A 23243-nucleotide genomic window follows, 5' to 3' on the forward strand; every position below is an offset into this window, starting at 1 on the left:
TTCATATAACATGCTTTTGTACGAACACTACCAAAACAAAACTGTTTTATTTTTAAAGGACAAGTTCACCTTCATATACATATGGATTGAGTTCATGCAGTAATATCAGTAGAACAGATCAGTGAAAGCTTGAGGAAAACCAGACACTCCCTTCAAAAGTTATGAATTTTTAAAGTCTAAGTGTGGCCATCCCTGGCTGAGAAGTCTATTACAGTTTGTGATGTCACGTGCAGAGAATGATATAAAGAAGAAAATTCAACATATTTCCACTTCTCTTATATAACAAAAGAGAACTCTAGGACCTACCCGTCTCTTTCAGAAGGCAGGGAGAATAATATCACTCTAAATATATGTCAATAACAAGTCCAGGGAATGTATGCTTTTTTCAAAACTGAAAGTTGAAATTTCAAAATTTCAAAAATGAAAAATACAAGTGGAATTCTCTTTTTTTCCCTTGAATTGTTCTACACATGTGACATCACAAACTGTAGTAGTCTTCTCATCCAGCAGCAACGGCAATGAAACTCTAAAGATTCATAACTTTTGAATGGAATGTCCAATTTTCCTCAAACTTTCACTGCGTTTTACTGATATTACTGCATTCACTCAATCTAGAACTTGTCCTTTAACAATTTGTGACTAATTACCCTCCAGGATGGAAGAAGATGACGACACCAACTAATACTTTAAAATAGATCCAAACAGGCATCCAATCTCCTCTGGTCACTTGGCGTCCTTGCTGATCTGGTCAGCATGCAGGGGAGGCATGCCGGAGAGACCCACGGGAGACGTCAGGCCAAGCTCACGCTGTATCTCTCTCATGTTCTCCGTGGTCAAGTTGCGGACGTCCAGCTCGATGGCCTTCATGGCTTCAGAATCCAGGTTCCGGACGTCCAACCAATCAGAAAGTAGCGATGCCGAGAGCGGGGCAGAGTCACACTTGTTTCTGCAGGAAGAACAAAGAGATGAAATTTGTCACTGCTTGCCTGCTACATTCGAGTTTCAGAAACTTCTTGTGAGTATCTATATTCTTTAGCTTCAGAGGATGAATGAAGCGGTACATGTGACACTGAGGATGTCATGCTTTGAGAGTTCACAATGACTACGAAAAAAAGTGACACACCATTAAAATTTGTATTAATCAAATGGACAAATAAACATACACATACAAACAAACATACAGAGATATACATATCCACTACTACAGTGTCTGAACTATTCCACCATTTGAAAAGCAGTAGGAAAGTTGTTTAAATCTGAAAATAACACAGGGCAGAAAATATCTTGCTGTTATCAAAGCAAATGTCAAGGAAGAGAGTGATATTTCTAGCAAGGTGGTTTCCTACCAGAGCTTCACAATGATCAGAATCATACCGTCGCTGGGGTGACAAGACCTTGTATCTCAAATCAGGGTGAAAATGACTTTTTTTGGATTAATGGTCAGATAATCAGTTAAGTGATGTCTTGTCCAAATCCTAGCTGTCTTACCCCCAAAATGAAGCTATCATGACATGTCAAATGAAAGTCTATCCCATTTGAAGTAGCGCTTTGGATGCCATGTTTTTTTGTGTGCTCTAATCACACATTTGACATTTTGTAGATATGAGGTCTCACCCATCATCCGCTGCTGGCTGGGGTCCCAAGGCTTCACTCATGAACTCCTCCAGATCAAGGCTAAGGCCATAGCCACCACCATCTCCCTTGGGCGTGACTGGGAGGGGCACAGACAGGTAGGATGGAATGGGATCCTCCACCATGGAACGGGAGAGCTGTCGGATGATGGTCGAGATGTCAGAAGACGTTGAATCGTGCCGCCGCTCGGCAGCAGGGTTTTGCGCTGCAGCTGCCCCCATGGTGTGGGGCACAGCATCGACAGTCCGCATCCCGCCAGTGTTTGCTGTAGTGGTTTTGGAGGTCCCAGCGTAATCTGGGGGTGACTGCTGCAGGCAGGAGGGAGGGGAGGGAATGTGCGACGGAGGGGAAGGAGTCTCCCTGTCGGCTGGACTGCGGTACAGCAACTGCTGGTTAGGGGACTTTGGACTAACAAAGACGCCACTTCCTGACCTTTGCCTTGATGAACATGAAACAAACATGGGCATGAATGGCATCGGCTGTGAAGTTGAAGTTGGTAGAGCTGTGGCAAAAGCAGTTCCCCCTTGCCCATCGTGTGCTGTACCCATCCGCATTGTGCTTGCCCCTTGAGGTGCAGCGGCCTCACCCCCTGTAGCACCTATGTTCAGGGGGAAGGAAGCGACAGAAGAAAAGATATTGCTCCCTGACGGCAGATCGAGCTCGGAGAGGAAGTCGGGAGACTCTGGAGCATAGCTGCCATGATTCAGGGGTGAAAGCTGGACAAAGAATCCATTACTATCCTCGTCAGTCGTTGCGCCAAACTTTGGCGACTCTGCCAATAGGACCGGTGATCTTACAGTTTTCCTCACATTGCTAATATCACCTCCGCTTGCAACTTTAAAATTCCCAGGGAATTGCACACTGTCCACTTGCTTGGGTATTTCAGATGGAACGTGGTGGGAGCCATCCGCTGCACCAACAGATTTGGCCTGAATGGAGGATGTGTCTCCCCCTTTGTTCTCCCTTGTGTTCTCTGGTTCTGAGGATTGTTGCATGCGATTCCATCTTTCCAGCATGTTCTTGTCATCCTCTGTAAGGAGGACAGCTGGTTCCTGCTTCTCTGTAGTGCTCTGGCGCATCTTCTTCTTCTTCATGGAGCGGCGCAGTTTCTGCTTGCGCTTTTCTTCACGCTCACGCTGACGAGACAGTGCAGTCACTGGCATTTTCCCCCCTCCTTTTCCTGGTTCGCTTGAAGTGGAATCTGGTGGGACAAGGAAAGACATACAGGGACACCATCACTTTCTGTAATCAGGATACCAAACTGCAGAGTGACAGCTTAGGAATCTGTGTCTCTGTTTTGCTTTGTTTTGCTTTTTTGACACATTAACACAACATGATAACCCATACAGTTCGACCTCGATTATCCGGCCGTGTCGGGACCGGCGCTCATCCGGATAAGCAAATTGGCTGGATATGGGCATGGACCTACATAGGTCCATGATATGGGAGACACAATGTTAAATAATAGCTGCCGTCCAAGCTGCCGCCCCAGCGCACTGGCAGCTAGGCAGGTAGCGTACCCCGCAACGGTGGTGTAATCTATGCTAGCCTGTGCAAAATTGTAGTCCCTTCTTCACAAAAATAAGGTATATCTTTATGTGAAAATCATACATGTTTTACCTCATTAGATATTGAGAAACCTATCATGCACATCTCATGAAATAAGTGAAATAGATCCATGAAAAGATGTTAAAATCACTGTTTTTTCTCAATTTCTGGATTAAAAGGAAAAGTCCTTCACTGCGTGAACGCGTCCGGATAATAGAGATTTCCGGATAAAAGGAGGCCGCATAATCGAGGTCGAACTGTACAAGCATCCATCAGAGTCTAGCATTATAAACTATTTTAATTTAAAACTAGCATTATAAACTAATTTCTAGAACAGAAGAGTTGACATGACCCAAGAGCTTTGAAGCAAATGATCCAAGCATAATGAACACTTGAATGCGTATTGATTTTAAAAATGCATCATCACCACCACATTATGTTACTGACGTATTTAAAAGCCTGGATGACATAAAGCCTGGTTACAAACAATTAAGCATTACAAGGATGACATATGAAAGCCTATTCAAAGGGTTAGAAAATGATATTTGACTGAAACCTAATGAGAGCATACAGTTGGGAGTTACTCACCTATCCTGTCCTTCTTCTGGTTCTTCATGGCAGAGTTCAACAAGGCAGCCTTGATCAGCTTTTTAGTGTCCTCAGATATCGTCTTCTGCCCTGAAGAACTTGAAGAGTCTCCACTATAAGATGTGGAAAGAAAAAGTGTGATAACAATGAGTCAAAGTTGTCAGCATATCTCCAAATTTAAAGTCTATTCAAAAATATGATCATTGTTTTGAACTTCTCTGCTTGTGGCTCTACTTTACTTCCGGGACTGTTGCAATTTTAAAGTATAATCTGCAATGGATTGTACGCTTTGCTGAAACAAGGAGAGTATCTTGAGGTGGAAGTGCTTATAAAATTTGAAGAGCAAATAATTTACTGTACAAGGTGCAATTTTCATATACAGATATTTTCATGTATCGCTACTTATCGGACATTTTTGCATGTTGTTAATTTTGCAGTCGCGAGGGTCTAGTAATTGTTAAACCCCCTTCCACGAAATAAATAATAATTGAGTAACTTGTGACAATACAACTAGGCCCACTGAATGTTTTTACTTTCATGAATTTTTGTAAATAAACAAGTATTTTGTTTTGCATTCAAAGTAGTACTGTAATATCTTGTTGTTGTGCCTCAGAAACCACTAAATCATGGTAAATGCAGCATGCTAGACCCATCGTAGTTACTAGTTGCACACTGGCACGGCTTAATTTTTTGTAATGATAAGATCCTTCCTCCCCCCCCCCCCCAAAAAAAAAACAAAACAAAACAAAACAAAACAAAACAAAACAAAACAAAACAAAAAACGATGTTGTTCTTGGGTGTTTTTATATTAGTCTGTAGCCATTTTTTTTTTTCAGTTCACAGGTGATTCATGAAATTTGCTGAAATAAGATAATCTACAAAAATTCAGCTAGTGCAGTATCATATTGGCCATTTCAAAGTTGAAAAACTGAAAATCGTGGGGCTTTCTAACCAGGATGTAGTAGTTTAACCATTCATTAATTAATAAAAAAAAAAAGTTAAAGAATTATCAAACTTTATCTAGTGCTCCTGTTTGAACTAGTGGTGATGTTAAGGTTGTCATAAACTTAACATTATTGACTGATTGAAATCAGAGATCAAAATATTTGGCTTTGGAACAAAAATTATAAACACTTGGGCTGTCCTAAATAAACATGGCTTTAAGTATAAAGAAAAAAGAAAAGAAAATTCTGGTGTGACAATGCATTCTGAAATCTACGTTTACAAACCTAGCTCCTGTGTTCCCTGTGGCAGGCTGCACTTCCCCGACTGTTGGTTTGGCAATGTCTGCAATAGCTGGCTGCTCGTCGAGGGATGGGGATTCCCCCTTGGCACTCCACATCTCAATATCACTGCTGACCAGCAGAGAAGCTGCTGGACTGGCAAGCTTGCCCTTGCTTGCTGACAGCAGAAATGATGCCATCGAGTCTCCACTGGTTGACTTGGCACTAGGCATTTCCACGTCGCTCACTGAACCGGACACTCCAGCAACTACAGGCAGGCCGAGGAATCCACTCGCCATGGACGACTCCGTCTCTGCCTTAACTTTGTCATCAGAGATCGGTTTGAAGGCACCTTGACTTGGAACGTCATCGCTGGCACCAAATTTGGGGGAAGTGTCACTGGCAGCACCAAAGAAGAGAGAAGGCCCAGACAGTCCACTGAGAAGACTCTCCCTGATCAGCGGTGATCCTGATGAGACTGTCACAGTCTCACCATCTCTGCCTTTCCGCACAACACTGATGGTCCCCTGTTGGTTTGGATCAGCTGTAGGACGGACTGAGTGTATGACTTTTTCTGATGAAGAGCCTACTGTCTTGAGAGACCCAGCTTTGCTGGAGGGCCCAATTGTCTGCAAGGTACCTTTGTTCACTGATGGACCAACCGTCTGCAGTGTGGCTTTGTTAGTTGATGGACCAATTGTCTGTAAAGTGCCCCGGGTAGCTGGTCCTATTGTTTGGAGAGATGATTGCCTGGGCGTTGGACCAACTGTCTGCAAAGGGGAGTGGTTGGTGGTAGTCACTGATTTGGAAGCATCAGGTGTGTTCTTTGGAACAATGTTTAGAACTCCTTTTCCAATCCAACCTTTTGGCTTGTTGTATTTTAGAATCATCTTGCCAACTTGTTGCCGAATCTGTTCCCTTGACATGTCGTTGTTCTCAAAGGAGAAGTCAAACTTGGGGAAGCAAATGGGTTCATCATCAGGGCTGTAGTAAGTTGCCAAGAATGGATGCTGCAATGCCTCTGTGACCGTGATGCGTTTTGCAGGTTCAAATATGAGCATTTTCTTCAACAGATCGACAGCCTGCGGGTCCGCCTTTGGATATCTTGCGCTGAGATCCTTTGGTGTCTTGTTTGCGAAGTTCCTCTGGATGAAATTGTACAACTGGTTCTGGCTGCCCTCATTTTCCTTCGCTGTATTCGACCTCAACATGTTGATTGGGGGCATGCCAAGAGTGTCTACTATCAGGGAGAGCTGGTCGACGGGATTCTTGCCTGGAAACATCTGCTTCCTTCCGATCATCTCCCCCAAGATACACCCAACTGACCAGATGTCTACTGCTAGCGTGTAATCGTCACAAGAGAAGAGGAGCTCTGGGGCACGATACCACCTTGTTGCCACATATGAGGTCATAAACACTCGCTTTTTATCCTTGCCAACTGTCGACAATCCCCTTGCCATCCCAAAGTCACCGACTTTGAGCTCACAATTTTCGTTGACAAGCAGGTTGCTCGGCTTCAAGTCCCTGTGGATGACATCAGCCGAGTGGATGTACTTTAGTCCTCGCAAAATCTGGTAGAGAAAGAATCTGATGTGCTCCAGACTGAACGGTTGGTTTGAATGGATGATCTGATGCAAGTCACTCTCCATCAGATCAAAGACAACATACACATCCCTTATGTCTGCCAGTGGCTCCTTGGGCATCAAAATCTCGCGTATACCGATGATATTCTCGTGCCTGAAGTGACGCAAGATTTTGAGCTCTCTGAATGTCCTTTTGGCAGTGGTTAATTCATCGAAAGCATTTGGGATCTTTTTGATTGCAACCTTTTCTCCGTTCTTCTTGCTTACAGCTGAACAGACAACTCCATAGGCACCTATAATAAAGGAGACAGAGTTGATAGAATGCCAATATTCTGATAAAATACACTTGCTAGCTCTTAAATCATCAGAAAAACATAAATAGCTGGTCTGAAGCTGCCACATAGGGCAATACAATTCCATTCTCAGGCATCTATAGCCTTACACACAGTCTACATTTGAAGTGCTGCTAAAGTTATCATTAAAGTTTATATGGATTAAGTTGTTATATTAGTCATAAATGAATGGATGGACACATTTTGACATATACTGGCACCAACATCACACTATATGATGGACATTTTTTTTTTTTTTTTGAACAGAAAACGTGCCAGCTGCAAAACTCACTGTTAAGTTTTAAGCCTTCCTTTCTTACCAGTTCCAATTTTCTCCAGGGGCTTGTAGTTTGAGTTACCGATGTCAAAGTTGACATCCATACAGCGCCCCCTGAAGGCTAGGAGGCTCCTGGCGGCAGCTTGCTGCATGTTGATGGCAGTGGTTCAGCTCTCCTCAAAGACAATTACGATGGCATCCCGTTTGTGATCTACATAAAAAAGGAAATGACAACTGCTCATTATTCTCAAGTGCTACTACGTACTACTACACTACACCAGTAATTAGTAAATATCCACAATTTGAAGTTGCAGCATATAAACTGACAAAAATTTCACTTTTCCCGCTTTATTTATCCATCGCAAAGAGCATTGAGATCATGGTACATCATATTACTGGTAACCTGGACTGGTGAAGAGTAGGGACTAGTAGTGGTCAGATGGTCAATGGTCCCCCCATCCGTGCCATACACACATGGCCCCTAAGTACATGGCTACAGTTGTACATCTGTAAGACTGGACCCCATGGAAAACCAGCTCGTACTGATTAATATTATCGGCTATCCAACCATCTTCTCTTGTTTGTACAAATGAAATGGAGGCAAGACTTCTCTATGCCCTTCCCCATATAAAGCAGGACTACTTGCCAATTATTGTCCCACTGTGTGCTGTGATCTGTGAGGGTGTGACTACAGTGCAGTAGATCTAGTAAATTAGCAAATTTAAATTGTTAGTAATAGTAGTGGGTAGTGTCTATTGATCTTGTGTTGTGTGATCGCAGCTCCGTGTCCCAGGGTAATTTTAATGCGGTAGACTCCGTAGAGTAAGTTCATTCAATGTAGGTCTACTTACATGTCGATGTAGGTAAGTTATAGAACAATAGTGGGGGTATAGTGAGGTGCCCGCACCTCGTCAGGGGCCCGAATACTGTCACCCCGCTTAAAATTGTTTTAAGCACACTAAACAAAAATTTATGCCCGGGACTGTGTTCAGTACGTTTGAAACTTGGCCGGACTACCACAATCAAGCAAACTGTGGTGAAAACAGAACAGTTTTTCGCGAAAATCTGAAATTTTAATCGGAATACGTGTTTACTGTTATAAGTATCACCACTGTCCCCGTACGCATCTTTTACGTGTATGTCTATGGGAGCATCACGGTCACTCGCACACGTCTTTTACGTGCTTTGTCTTGACTATGGGAGCGCGGGTGACGAGTTGCGGGCCCCTTCCTTAGCGCGCAACTTTTTCGCATTGTTTGCGTTTGACGATAGCTGCAAATTTTCGATATCGATCAGTGAACTTGTGATTTCATTGGAATTTTCAGCATTTTTCCTGTAGATCTTCTTATGTGAGTTGGATTTTAAAGAATTTCAGTGGCGAAATGTGATTCAAATATGCGCAAACATGAACTATGACGAGGTGTGGGTCACCCAAAACAAGTATACATTTTTATGGAACTCTTTCCTATTTCTTGTGGGTTAACTCGGCCCCTCGCGACCCATACAATCCCCATATAGGACCCTACTCAATAGTCCCAAAAGGCCGAGTTTACCCACAAATATCAGCGAATATGGAAAAATTCGTTTAGAGGACGGATGGAAGTCTTTCCGTTCCCAAATGGAGAATGAAAACAAATAACAAACGCTCATCCAGCAGACATAATTGCAGAAGGAAATATCACCACAGCCAAAGTAGCATGCAGCACAGACACACAGTAAACAGTTAATTTTAGCAGTATTATTAACAAAACTTTTTATTGAAGACCGGGAGACCCCTGGTTCAGTGGTTGCTCTGACATCTAGAATCGTACGTGGGACTGAAGAAAGGGACTTGCCCTTCCACACAGAGATGACGCACTGTCACTTGGAAACCCCCCAATCTAGACCTATACTCTTTCTTGAAATTACCAATATACATACCATCCGTGTGGAGACTATCAGGGTAGCATTCGATAATCAAATCCAGTTACTGCTTCATTACTAGCCACCGGGTAGAGTCTAATAGGACTGCTTGCAGTACTTTCCTCCATGTATTTGATATTTTGCGTGCACATACAATGCATGATACGATGATGCACTGCACTAGATAGCACTATGTGCATGACTGCTAGCTGTATGAAAACATACAGCGATCGCCCCATGGATAGCTACATGCACGATTATGTGTGCATCGCGCGCCTATATCCGTCAGGAACCAATATGAACAGGTAATAAAGCAAAACCAGAAATAGAGATCGTAGAGCGCTACCATACGTACGCGCGTTCACCCACGAAAGAAGTGCACACGGGACGACGTGCATTCAACTTACCATGAGTACGTGTACTGGTACGTAGTTTCCGACCCGAAAAGCAACGCATTTCTAATGGGGCAACATCCAACAATTTCTTTTTATACTGACGCGCGTACGGGCGCTTCGGTGATGTTCCAAAAATAGCGTCAAATCGTCACAATTAGCCAATCACATGCTCCTTGCTTGGACATGCCTGTGCAATAAGATGATATGAGTTGACCCCTCCCATTAAAAACAAAAAAAGGTGCCTCGAAAACAATAGTCAAGCAGAATGTTATCATTGAGAATCTTATTCAAATTAGTGAAAATGTTTCTTGTTGATGCAAGAATACAATGCATGATGACAATAATAACCATCAATGTACACCCCAGTCTCCCTGCATCGATCATGATACAAACTGTGAAAGATTTTGTCAAATTTACTCCCCAGGGGTAAAAGTTGTATCGGTATATAGGTTCTAACGGCCTTGTTTCATAAAGCTGTTCGTAAAGTCACGATTAACGAACAACTTACGAGCGACTGGTGATCAGTTCTGATGTGCTATACTTATTAGAATTTCCATGGATCAGCACAAGAACTGATCACCAGTTGCTCGTAAGTCGTTTGTAACTTTACGAACAGCTTTATGAAACACCCCCTGGTTCGTGATCGAGGGAAAGGTATTTGAATATCTGGAAAACTGAACGGCCGATAGAAGAGTAGGAAAAACTTACGAGAATAAAGGATTCAACCCGACACCCCCGTACTTGTAAACTAACAGAGACAGAGAGGGATTTAGAAAGGACATATTTTCGTATGTTTGTGTGTGTGTTTCAGGGCCGGTGGGGGGGGGGGGGTGGCTCGCCCCCTTTTTTTTCTCACAATACATTTATATATTTTATATATTTTATGAGGCCTCCATCTATTTCAAGCTTAATCGCTTACGATGGTGGTCTCCTGCATTCAATGATCTCTGTTGTTTACTGAAAAATACTGTATATCTTATTTTATGTTTCTGTGTATCTACACTGCTCAATGCAATCACCTATATGTGTATCTATTTATGTATTGTTATCGATTTATTTCACTGCACTTGTTATTCGTTATCTTTGCACTTTTTGAAGTTTGTATTCAAATTGTATTTGATTGAACGCAGAAATAAAAACAAACAAACAAACAAACAATATAATACATAGGGTGTAACCACTTTGGCCCCCATTTTTTTTCTAACCCCGGAAGTTGATAAGGCCTTTTGTTTCGTTTTGTTTTGTTTTGTTTTGCGTGTGTGTGTGTGTGTGTTTTGTTTTGTTTTGTTTTGTTTTGTTTTGTTTTGTTTTTGTTTTTTTTGGGGGGGGGGGTTAGTTGTTAGCTGATGAAACCCGAAAGTGGCACCACAATGCCCCCCCCCCACACACACACACACTTTTAAAAACGTGGCGCCAACCGTGTTTTTCATCAGATGTATATCGGATTTAATCAAAAGATCAAAATGCTCACATAATCCCGATATCATTGAGCATACATATAGTTCAGTTCACATTCACGCATGCACGCACATAGGCATAATATTAGTCACACATCCATTATATAAACACATGCTTCATGTGTGCGAATAGTATTTCATTACTTAAACATGATTATTCTGGAATGGAAATTTACTTTTTGTGGGAGCACCGTCTCAGGGGGCCCCGGAAAGTTTTTAGTTTTATTTTGTTTTGTTTTGTTTTTTGTTTTGTTTTTGTTTTGTTTTGTTTGTTTTTAGTGTGTGTGTGCGTGTGTGTGTGTGTGTGTGTGTGTGTGTGTGTGTGTGTGCACGTGCGTGCTCTCGCAAACGGCTTCGATCGGGGATATTGTGAATATTTCACTCCAGGCAACCGTGGTTTGTTCAGAATATTTAAAACTAATGAAAAAAAAAAACAACGTTCTCTTAAGGTCCTATTACCTTGAGGGTATAATAATTAACATATTATGATGCACATGCCCTTTCTGTATTCAGGACCTTGATGAAGGCGAAAAGTTTCCACACTATTTTTATTCAAACAGGGAAATTCGAAAATTTGTACACGTATATATCCTCGATTGTTATGCACCTATATACTCTATAGAAACCGATGTTGTACTTACTTAACTGAATACTGATTATTCTATGGTTTTCGTTAGTTTATCGAAAAGAGAAATATATTGGGGCTTTTTTCAGAAAAAAAAATAATGGAATAAATAAATGCCAATAATTTGCAGTTACCTTGAGAAGACTTTGTTGCTATATTTAGTCAAATTTTGCATCGAGTTTTTAATACAAGAGGGGCCCACACTCTACAAGCATTGTCTTTTTAGTGGGTCCCTCCGTTTTTTTTTCACACAGTGCATATTGACAATTCTTTCATTTTCGATACTTCTGCAACAATTGCAATGTATTGATACTATTAGTTTTTCTCATTATTGTTGGTTTCTTTGTACGAATTTACATACATTGTTTCTGTCACTCAAGAAAGTGAGATTTATGTCTGTATGATTTTATTGTGGAAAAACGAATAAATTCGAACTTGAACTTGAACTATAACTATCATATCCCCGGTTGAAGCATTTTACGGGTGTGTGTGTATGTGAGGGGGGGGGGGGGGGAGAGTTGTAGTCCGGCCCGAATCCCGGTACCGCGGCACCTAAAATGAATGCAGTGCATGATAATGCTCTGGCATTGTCCTCTGGTATAGAGCAGTGACACCACTAAAAATATTAACCCTTGGATGAATATTAAGACTGTAGGGAGCTTTAGATTTTAGACGCGCGGACGTTCAAAGGGAAAAAAACATGGTCTGAGCGTGCGCAGTAGCGCACGTCAAGTTAATGCGCACGCTCAGACCATGTTTTTTTCCCTTTGAACGTCCGCGCGTCTAAAATCTAAAGCTCCCTAATAATAAGTCAGGGTGAATAAGGAAATTGAGGATGGAAGATGGGCAGGAGCATGGCTAAAGATGAAGAAAAGAAAAAAAAATCACTCTTCCCTTTACACTGTTACTTTGAAAACTCCAATATCGTGAAAATCTTATGAAAAAAAAAACAAACTACAAACAAACAAGCAAACAAACAAACAAACAAACAAACACACAAACAAACCACAGAAACAAACAAACATGAGCTCCAAGACAGAACGGGCTTAATGACTTTGGCAACGAACATACTATCATATTTATTATATATAGATTGATATTTGGTTTATCCTGCCATTCACTGGCCACAATCAAGGAGGCGATAACTGTGTACAGTGGGGATCATCTCGTGAGCTTATAGACGTCCATTTTACAGTCCAAGAGCTATACACATTGATGAAAGGTCCATGAATCATATCCACAAGTCATATACAGCCCATGAGCTAGACACAAAGTAAAACATATATACCCACAAGTTGGGCACTCCGTGTCATAAAACAGGCCCATGAGTCATATCGAGCTAGTGTGGGCCTTATTTTTTTCTAATTCTTATTTGCCTATAGTGTGTATAGCTCGTGTCCCATATTTGCTCATAAAATATTTTTTTAACATAGTGTCTATGAAGCTCGTGGACCAAACAGCTAGTGGGCCTTACGTGTCCATTTAGTGTCTACATTGTGGGCTCCACTCGTGAGCCAGATAACTCGTGGGCTGTATGACTCGTGGGCTGTATAAAACTGGTTGGTATCGAGTTGGTGACGTGCACCCGTGTATAACTGAACACATTGCACGACCAGCCTGCATGGCTTGAATTTTCTATAATGGTACATTCTCAGATGATTAACTACGATCTCTTATTCTGCACGGTGTACAGAGAGACAACTTTTACGATATGTTCATGGAGTAATTTAATCATTGTAAGAAGAGAAATGCCTGGTGTATTGTTTCGGACAAAATGTAATGCACAGTTGAGAGGGCGTTAGTCAAGATGAAGGCGCACTCAAGGGTATTTACAATGGTGTAACATAACATTGTGAATATCCGAGAAGGATCCGACAAATATCACTGTTCAGTGAAAACATTCAAACCTTTGAAAGTCCATAACTTTCTTATTCTACTGTTCCGGTTCAGATGAAACTGCCCCAACACATTCGTCTATGATATGAAAATCAACTTGAATAATGAAGTGGAATTGTATTTTAAGTGAGCAGGGTAAAACTTGAGAAAAAGTAATGCTTTTCATTAACATTTTATTGCGTTATAAGGAACCTGGTGGTTAACTGTAGAGAGGACTGAACAAAAACAAACAAACAAAAAGTGGTTCTATACAATATAATATAATAAGAGCAATAATAAACATAATGCACCGTGTCTCTCGTTACCGATACTCTCGACGATACAATAATCTGTATCAATTCTTATCACTTCCTGCTATGTGTCTGTTCATATAGTGATAACAAGTTTGCAATAAAAAATGTGTTTGTGCTTACTCTTCACAATTCAGGAAGCAGGCAAGACAAAATTTCACATACACTAATTTTATCTGCTTTAAAGTCTATTCTGGTTTTTTTTTGCTAACGGCCTATTTTCTTTTTCACTGTCATATAATCTTCATAAAAATAGGCTTATATTATAATAATTGTGCTGGTCCTGAAGGTATCAGACGAGGTCAAAGGCGAGAGGTCAGCGTGGGGCGGCTCTTGCTGTGGTCATCCAGCCAATCTGGTCTGTAGACCTCTGTGACATTCAGTTGATCGCGGAAATAATTGATAGTCTTTCTCCAAGCCGTGCTGATTCCGTAAGCGTGTTTCTGCGGCTCGCCTCCAAACACTCCATTGACCGCTGCAAGGACAGACAAAAGAGTGCAGTCGTGTTTCAAGAAAGCAATACAGAGGTAACGTAAATTGCCCTGATGAAAATATATGTCATCTTGTGAAAAATTATAGTCCCATCTGCCGCACTGCCGCTTTCTCCTTTATTTCACGGTTCACTGAGTTATTGATATAATCATCATTATTGATTACAATCTTTCATGAAACATTACGTATGTCTTGCAGGCGCAAAGAGAAATAATTGACATTGCCTGCAATGTTATTGCGAAGAAATCACATGGCTTTGTCCCCACTTGAAGAAAATAAACGTAAGCAGACTCTGCCGTTGGCTCGCAACTGATGGCCATATATAATAATAGGCGCGGAACTCTGTCTGCTTCCAATGTTAGTGGCGTCAAAAAACAGTGACTTTGAAAGGGTTATACGACTCTCTTATACTCGTGCATAATAATACTCCGTATCAACTTACGATAGGGAAGATTGGGGTCCATATTGGCTTGTCGGCAGACGGGAAGGTACGGGGCATCTATGAAGTGACCAGCCCCTTCGAGATGAACGACTTCCAACAGGTGTCCATTTCCCGCCTCTTCTATCCGTTCCTTCATCTTTCACGAGTATTTAGTTGTAAAACAAAGAACATATTCATTGTCGATATAGGCTGAGAATAGATTTGGGGTGTTTCATCCTAAACGACTGCCTTACCTTTGGGTTATCTTATTTGTTTTTGTTTGTTTGTATGTTGTTGTTTTTTTTTGGTTGTTGTTGAATTTTCTTTTTTTTTTCCCGGAGTGGGGGGGGGGGGGGGGGGGGTCATTGTGACAATTTGATACTTAAAGCATGATGTACATGAAGACGATGGGGAGAAGTCGGGATCCCATTATATTATGATAATTACTTGTCTTGAAAATTGACTTTATACCATCACTTTTACCATGCTTATCATTTTCCCGGTGGGATTAAAAATCTATTAAACTATAATTGAAACAGACACATACTAACCTTTAGATTACTACTATCATGATGATTACTTCACTTTGATTAAATTATGTAATTCGATCATCTCTTCTACTCTTGGTGTGTATCAATCGATAATTACATTCATATTATATCGTAATAGTGTCATTCTTGTTGAGAAATATGAAAAAAGACAAAAGTGACGTCAGTAATAATTGTTGACAAGTAAAGAACAGAGGAGACTTCATTCATTCCCGTTATATTGAATATACCTTCATCATCCGTTTATGTGATGGAATGTATTGGTCGTCTCCCACTGTGAAGAACAACATTGGACACTTTATTCTCTCCACCTATATCAACACAAGGAGAGAAAGAAAACAAAAACGAAAAAGATGACCAACAACAATTAATTTTGGTAGAGCAACGCTTGGGTTGAAACGGTGCAGATTCCATGTGAGCGATCTATTCATGGAATCTATGTTCCATATACCTGATCTTCATATTTGCTATTGGATGCACCGGTTTCTCTCGATTCATACGAGAAAATATCGTGTGTGTGTGCGTATGTGTGTATTATGTTGCACACATCCGTGGGTGCATCAGTATAAGAATTACCTTCACAACGTACCTTGGGAACAGTGTTTAACACGTCCGAGGCAATATAGCCGAGAGCGTTCGCTGGACTATTTCGAAGATACCGAGTGTTGGTATGTATAATATTTTCATGGCCGAACAAAGTGACGTGCAGTATTTGTTTTATAAAATGAAGAAACCAATCCTTGTTGTCGAAAGATATTTCAAATGTAGACGCTTTAAATTCTGCGTCAACCATTTCACAGAGTAAATAGAATGATGGAATCTCGCACGGTGCACCATCGCGACGTTGGCAGTGCTAATGGTCGGTCATAATAAGCAAAACCATGCACATGTTAGGTAAAACAAATGCACGATCACGCTTACGCTCTCAACTAATCTTTCGAGCAGGATTTGCTTCATCATTTTACAGCAAATATATTCAAACAGAAGAATTATGTTCCATATCAAGATGAGACACGGATGTTCATTCCTAGTATCCCCATTCTGCAGGCATTATGGATCATTGTTCCTCTTCGGCAGAACACAACATTGGGACAGGACAATTACGAATGATCTTGAGTACACAATAATGGACTGTATGATAAAATAGGATCGAGGTAATTAACGAATTGAAAGCATGCATACACACGTTGTACATAGTTTCATACCAAACTATGTAGTTACATTATCCAAGGTTTGAGGGAAAAACACTGAGGGAGCGACGTCTATATCCTAAAGAGCAATCACTTTGGACAATTCATGCAATCGACACAAACTATTATTATTTTAAGCAGAGGGAAATATATTAAGTAATTAAAAATAACACGGTCAGGAAAGTAAACAGGGAAATACAAAACAAACACACTTTGATACAAAAGCACAGCACATTTATGGTATGGCTGTATCGAATGCCTATCGTATACGAGCTCCTATTAAGAAATCCGAACAAGGATGACCAGCGTAGAATATCCGGCATCAAAAACCACTCTTTCCGTTCACATTTTCGGTTTATGTCAATCCCCCCCCCCAATCCCCATATAGGATGTGGGGGAAAGAGCAAATCGAAATTAAAAGGATTTTTAGGATAAACAATGCGGATAACACGTAACAAAATCTGGCACAGAAAAAAAAAAGGGGGGGGGGGGTTCACAAAATCTATGCCATACCGGTATGATGAAATCTCCTTCAAGATTGTCGAAAGCGTCAAAACTCTCCAGCTGCCAGACATAGGTACCATCTTTTTCCACTACTTCATAATGCGCCCTCGAGCTGGAGTATGAAATGATGGCAAGAAACATTTTTCATTCATTAAATTTTTTATTCATTCATTTAGGGGTTTTTTTTCATTTTCAACAGAGACATACAAATATCTTAGAAAAATGAATGCATAAATTACTTCACAATGTATAAAAAGGACATGTATAAGTTTGCAAAATATTGAAAATATACAAAAAATGCTGGAAATGGGGAGGAATGCTAAAAATCAATGCCTGTAGAGTGCATTCCCCCCACATGTAATACAACAAAATGCATGTAATTGATATACTGCCACCAAATTAACCGGAAACAAAGTAACATCCGACACAGCAGACAAATCACCATTACGATGCTTCTTTAATTAATTTTCAATCATTGTGTAAATTTGTCTTTAGGTTATTCATTCATTTACTCGTCAGTCATTCTCCATTCATTCATTTATTCACTCATTCAATTATTGGATGGTTGATTAATTGATTCTTACGTAGATTCATTCTATTTGTTAATCATGCTGTGTAAGTTTCAGTAATTGGTTGTTTTGTCTCGCATCGTGTGTGTGCATGTGTGATATTACATATCCTGCTTAACCCTATTCTAACTGGGGGGTCAAATTGACGCCCCCCCCCCGACGTTTCGCGCCACGATTCCGCAACGCGCAAAGATTTTGCCACGTCGTTTCATGACTTTTTCCATTTGAGTCTCTCGCATATTTTGAGACCAAATTTGCGACGTCCGGGTACACCGTTCTGAAGTTATGCAATGTTTTGCATATGCATGTCAACCCGAAAACCGCTCAAATTCATGATTTCGTGTGCAAATCCAATGCAAACTGTGTTTTTTTGTTTAATTGATATAAATTAGATTATTTCAACTTTTAACCATTGAAATAAATCAATTCTAATGTAGATAAGCTTGAAAAAGTGCCTCCAACAAATTTTGGCAAAAAAAAATTAGAAAACAAAAGATCGAAAAAACAATGAAATACATAAGAAATTAACAAAACAATAAAAAACAAAAGAAAATGATTTTGATTGCGCTATTTTTTTTAAAGAAAATTGTTTGATGTGTCTTGAGGAACTCTTGACACAAAAATGTAAGAATCCTTCAGTCTTTTTGATGGAGCTATAGGTGAAAATATGATTTCATGCATTAATCTGCATAATTAATTTATTTAAAAATATGAAATCAAAATTTGTCTATTGTATGACCATGTAATCTTGTAGTTGACATCCGGCTCTATGTTCGGGCAAAATTTTGCGGCGATCGCGCGATAGGCGGCCGAGATCTGAAGAGGGGGGGGGGGGGGGGGGTCAAATTGACCCCCCCCCCCCAGGTAAAAACTTGGTCTCAAATAGCCCAGTTAGAATGTGTTAATATTGCTAAATTTTCTACAGTGTTATTATGCTTTGTTCAATTGAGCGTTCTGGTGGTAAACCGTCCAGCTCACATACAGAGCGCTTAGCCGCACTTTCAGTTTCTCCTACATAATCATATGGCTTCAAAGGCATTATCGGCTTGATGGGTCCCGCTTTTTCCTGTAATTATTCATGACTATGCAATTAGAATAACGATAATGATAATGATATACAATAAAAATAATTGACCAAAATATATAATAATATAATTATAGAAAAACTATTGAACTATTGAATAGTTAGCATGGTTAGCAATATCTCAATAAAATCAGCAACAGAAATAACTATCTTCCCGACAAAATGCAGAAAATTCCCAATAAATTCATTTGAATTGAATTGAATTGAAAATAGATGACTCACTCGTATGGCTCGATCAGCTTGCCGTCTTGTAACTTGAGGCCAACTTCGTAGGCCAGCAGATCCACACAGCCCGTGGCCGTCAAGCATTTTATCGGCACGTCCAGCCAGGCGGCGGCGGAGAGGCTCAGCACCCCGCCGAGACAGGACGATGCGACGGCGACGCGGTTGATATCCAGTCGAGGATGCTTTGCTATGAAATCGAAGATGTCCTGCGATACACGAAGCCGAATCGAAGACGGGGGTATATAGAAGGGATGAGGCGAAAACAGACGGGGTTATCCCACGAGATCAACACCCACGAGTCATACAGCCCACGAGTTCGACATCGAAAACAGGTCCGTGAATCGTACAGCTCACGAGTCATTATACAACCCATGAGTTCGACACTAGGTAAAAACAGCCCAGGAGTTCGACAAATACAACACGGGGCTCGTAAAATGATGTAACGTAACGTAATAGAAGTCAATCAATGGCTTATCTTGAGTTTTGAGGCCGAACCGAATTCCTCTGAGAGAGCTAAATGGACTTCAACTGTAAATAGCCGATCAAGTATCCGTGTAAATCACGAAGATTTTATTATTACTATATAAAAACAACTAAATAAAAGTAGTGAGTTGATCTATACTAGTATTCTGTTGAATCACGAGGTTTTAGAGTGCTGTGAGTATCGATGGATTCTGTGTTACTGATATCATGTGAAAACTCATATTCTATGGATATTGAACAGTGCATTTTTATTATCATAAATTATGCTGTTTCGGTATCAGTTTCGCTCTTAATTGATTGCTCCAGAAATGCCGAATACGTCATTGTGGTGGTATTGCGATTGCCAAAGATTTTAATCATCACAAGAAAATGCATGCATTGCCATGGAATATTCTCTGATATATTTCAAGCAGATTTTTATTTTACTATTTTTTTTTTACTTATCATGTATTCTTCATTATTTCATCATCTCTCATCAACTTAGTAACAAAGCATGAATATGTTACAAGTTTATACTATAATAACGACGATTATTATTATCATCATCCATATCTCACATCATCGTGATTACATGTAACTTATAGTGACTTATTCCTCGGCATAAAGAATTCAAATAATATTCAAAAGTTGCCAAAATATACTCTCGCACCAGAAAAATCTGAAGATCGAAGTACTTGCTCGTGTTCATGACAATCTTCTTGTCCATGAGCTTGAGGAAGTAGTTGATGGAAATAGTGGCGAAACCATGGGACGCCATCAAGGATGGTCTGTCTTCTACGAGGAAAGGCACCCCGCCCCTAACGTCCAAGATGACAGGCAGTGGGTCGGACGAACCTGATCGCACAAAACCAACGTGACAATAACCCAACTCACAGAATATGCAAACTCTTACACTCCTTGCAATCTTGTTTTCCTCACTTGAACTACATTTCCTTACGGGGGGAGGGGGGGGGGGGGAAGGAGGGAGTCTGAGGAACAGAGTATTACATTGATTTACAATTAAATATATGCTCTCTCTCTCTCTCTCTCTCAGTGAGAGCCTGGTAATTCAATTTCCATTTATCTGCTTGTGTCAAGCATAAGTAACAAAAAAAAAAAAGGAATGTGTTATAGTTTCATGCATTTATGTATTGCTACGTCAGAAAAATCTTGAGCCATTATATCATTTTCTTTTGCTGATCATACAAAGCAGCATACCTTTTCCTCCGTCATTCCTCGTTACTCTACCCTGCATGGAACTCTCGAAAGTCGTTTTTTCACATCTTCTCATAAAGGACCAATACTGCTACTCATGCGAACAAAAAAAAAAAAAAAAAAAAAAAAAAACATAGAAGAATGGGACAGCATGTGGAATGTGCTTGAAGCGCATTGCGCTAGTTAACGCTCTTCAACATCGCTCGTTAACTTTATAGTGTGCGACACTGAATAGAAATACACTGGGAATATAGGAACGAAGCACAAAATTAGGCTTTGTGACCTAGGATAGTATCTATTGATTTGATTTGATTTGATTTGATTTGATTTGATTTGATTTGATTTGATTTGATTTGATTTGATTTGATTTGATTTGATTTATTCTCTGTATGGCATTGATTGCCCTTACCCTTTTTCTTCGGCATATACAGACAACCTTCGGCAACGCCATGGCTGATGAGCTGTCTCTCAACGTAGTCAGCGAGATACGTCCTTTCAACCGACGTCGACGACAACATCGTTTTCCTCTCATCCACTAGCTCGAAGGTGTAGACGAATGGCCTCTTGATGTCACGCTTAATAAGACGCGGGTACTTATGAGCGATTTCGGGGGCCGGCTCGAGACTCCATACCAGACCCATCGGCTCTACTCCAGTGTAGCTCCCACCTATAGATGGGTCCTCCGAAACTACCAATGAAGACGAGGACAAGACATTACATAATACATGTATGTCGTAACTGACGGGTAGGCACCTTTTCTCTATAATGAGAGGACGAACTTGAGAAGCAAGAGGCGACTTCTCAAAACTCGTCTTCGCCCCAAGGCGACTGTAGTTTAATCTCACCAATGCGCCTTCCGCAGGACTAGAAGGGGAGAAGGTAGTTCGGTAATAAAATCTCGGGAGGGACCTTTTGGCGCCTTGGCAAGTTTTATAAGTCACTTTCTCACCTTCTCGCCATTAAAGGGATTGTATAGTTTTGGTTGAGACCTAATTTCAGGTTTCTAACATTTTTTGGTGAGATAATGAGAAATCCTTATGAAATATGAAAGAGCATGTAATTCCATGAGGAATTCAACGTTTACATGATGAAAATTGGTTTTGAAATGGCTAAGATATCCAAAACAGAGTGATTCTAATAAGTGTGGGACCCACACTTTACTACGATCGCTTTGTTTTACTTTGTTTTTGGATGTTTCAGTCATTCCAAACCCGATTTTCATCAAATAAACTTTGAATTCCTCTTAAAATGGTATGCTGTGTACTATATTCATAAGTGTTTTCTTGGTATCTCGCAAAAAGTTAAAAGCCCAATGCTCATCTCCACCAATACTGTACCCATCCCTTTAAAAAAGGAAATGAGTCTATTATTATTTTTGTAAGTGTCTACAAAGCGCATTCTCACCGCACGTACGTTAAAGCTTCTGTAAGTATGCGGAAGAGGAAAATGTCCGTTGTGATTTATTAGAATCAATGCTCTATTTTACAGGATTTTAATAGTATGATTTATGAAGTTTTCCAAGTACGTTCAAAATCATGCGTTATGACCAGACGTACGTGATGAAGTGTAAAAAAAGAATAAGCCTACACAAACCAAGGAATGTAGAACGTATCATGAACGGTGGAATATCATATATACTTGAATTTTTCATGACGTCCAGAAGTGACCTCAGTTATCAACCTCTCACCTTTGATCTCCCCATTGGCATCTGCTCGATATTCGGCGGTTGACTCAAATCGGTATTTGCCAGACTCTGTGTACACATGGGCCTTGATGTGGACCCGTTGGTGAGGTTCTAGACCACATGCGCGAATGTCCAGAGCTTCGTCGTTTAGACCGCGACTCGGCAAGGCCTGGATTTCTGGAACTCGTCCATGTTCCGTACAAGTTTCTGCCATCTCAGGTGTCAATCTGGACACACCTTTGACTCCTTTTGTGTCCAGCGACATGTCTTAGATGATGCTACTTTATACTTCACCTGATGTAACGTGAATGCAGCTCTGATCAAAATCGATGATGGTCTTGCGATTGTTGTGTTTGTGTGTTCCTGATAGGTCCGTTATCTATAGTAAACCACCTCGAAATAATTCGACAAAGATTACAGGGGGTGAGTATACGTTGAGTGCACGTGTCTAGCTGGGACAGCGCCAGGCTACCGACAGCATTACAGACTGATGGGTCAGCATGATGGTGATCTGTTGTGAATTGTGTTCCTTCCACTGACGACGTCTGTGATAGAAGAAAAAAAAAACATGACAGAGGAGGAAAAGTGAAAGAGAATTTGTCATGCTCATGAAAGTCAAAGCTCAAATGCTACCTTGCAGCAGGGAGCATGGCAAGGCACGTGATTGGCACCAGGACTTTGATTAAGGTCTCACATTTGTTAACGATATTCAATAAGATAAACACTTTCCACTAAATTCTATGAAATACTATAGAGATTCAATCTATTCTGTGTTTACTAGCAGTATCCAATTAAATTATCCACTTTCACCCTGAAACCGTTCTGAAATTTGGCAGAGGGTAGAGCTGCCGAAAGTCCGATCAGAGGTCCCTTAACCACGGCTGTGAGATAGCAGGTGATTTGCAAATGCGCCGAATAATGGCCTCCACTATGAGATTTTAAGAAAAGCGTCTCCTGCCTGATGCGATCAGGGCGTATTTGGTAATTATGCACCTTATCAGCCACGATTATCGTATCAAGCCGGCATATCTGAGTTTGCTAGGATCTTCTCTTTTGTGTGTGTGAGTGTGGGGGGGGGGGAGGGGGTATTCTAGAATAAGT

At 40.7% G+C, this 23243-nt stretch overlaps 2 protein-coding genes across 2 annotated transcripts; both read right to left on the reverse strand.

The window, feature by feature from the left end:
* Window positions 1–560: 560 nt before the first annotated feature.
* On the reverse strand, window positions 561–9249 carry LOC140226853 (uncharacterized). The gene is made up of 6 exons (XM_072307283.1): window positions 9104–9249; window positions 7227–7394; window positions 4998–6867; window positions 3769–3881; window positions 1615–2833; window positions 561–946 (listed from the first exon to the last, which is right to left on the reverse strand). Exons 2-6 carry the CDS (start codon window positions 7333–7335, stop codon window positions 724–726), a joined length of 3534 nt encoding a protein of 1177 aa, XP_072163384.1. The 5' UTR covers window positions 7336–7394; window positions 9104–9249; the 3' UTR covers window positions 561–723.
* A 3429-nt stretch (window positions 9250–12678) lies between these two features.
* LOC140226854 (acyl-coenzyme A amino acid N-acyltransferase 1-like) lies at window positions 12679–22635 on the reverse strand. Its single transcript, XM_072307284.1, has 8 exons — window positions 22146–22635; window positions 20868–21146; window positions 19914–20098; window positions 18779–18987; window positions 16913–17015; window positions 15440–15520; window positions 14683–14818; window positions 12679–14223 (listed from the first exon to the last, which is right to left on the reverse strand). Exons 1-8 carry the CDS (start codon window positions 22405–22407, stop codon window positions 14051–14053), a joined length of 1428 nt encoding a protein of 475 aa, XP_072163385.1. The 5' UTR covers window positions 22408–22635; the 3' UTR covers window positions 12679–14050.
* Window positions 22636–23243: the final 608 nt, after the last annotated feature.

This window comes from Diadema setosum, chromosome 4, assembly GCF_964275005.1.
Source record: "Diadema setosum chromosome 4, eeDiaSeto1, whole genome shotgun sequence".
Lineage (NCBI taxonomy): Eukaryota > Metazoa > Echinodermata > Echinoidea > Diadematoida > Diadematidae > Diadema > Diadema setosum.

Bases quoted from the DNA above. Each gene is read 5' to 3' on its own strand.
- LOC140226853 (XM_072307283.1), bottom strand. From the start codon at position 7,335: ATGCAGCAAGCTGCCGCCAGGAGCCTCCTAGCCTTCAGGGGGCGCTGT. The intron at 6,868-7,226 runs GTAAGAAAGGAA...CCTTTATTATAG, and splicing joins CCTGGAGAAAATTGGAACTG to GTGCCTATGGAGTTGTCTGT. The intron at 947-1,614 runs GTGAGACCTCAT...TTCTTCCTGCAG, and splicing joins CAGCCAGCAGCGGATGATGG to AAACAAGTGTGACTCTGCCC.
- LOC140226854 (XM_072307284.1), bottom strand. From the start codon at position 22,407: ATGTCGCTGGACACAAAAGGAGTCAAAGGTGTGTCCAGATTGACACCT. The intron at 20,099-20,867 runs GTAAGGGCAATC...TTGTGCGATCAG, and splicing joins GTATATGCCGAAGAAAAAGG to GTTCGTCCGACCCACTGCCT. The intron at 15,521-16,912 runs GTATGGCATAGA...GTGTTGATATAG, and splicing joins AAGGAGATTTCATCATACCG to GTGGAGAGAATAAAGTGTCC.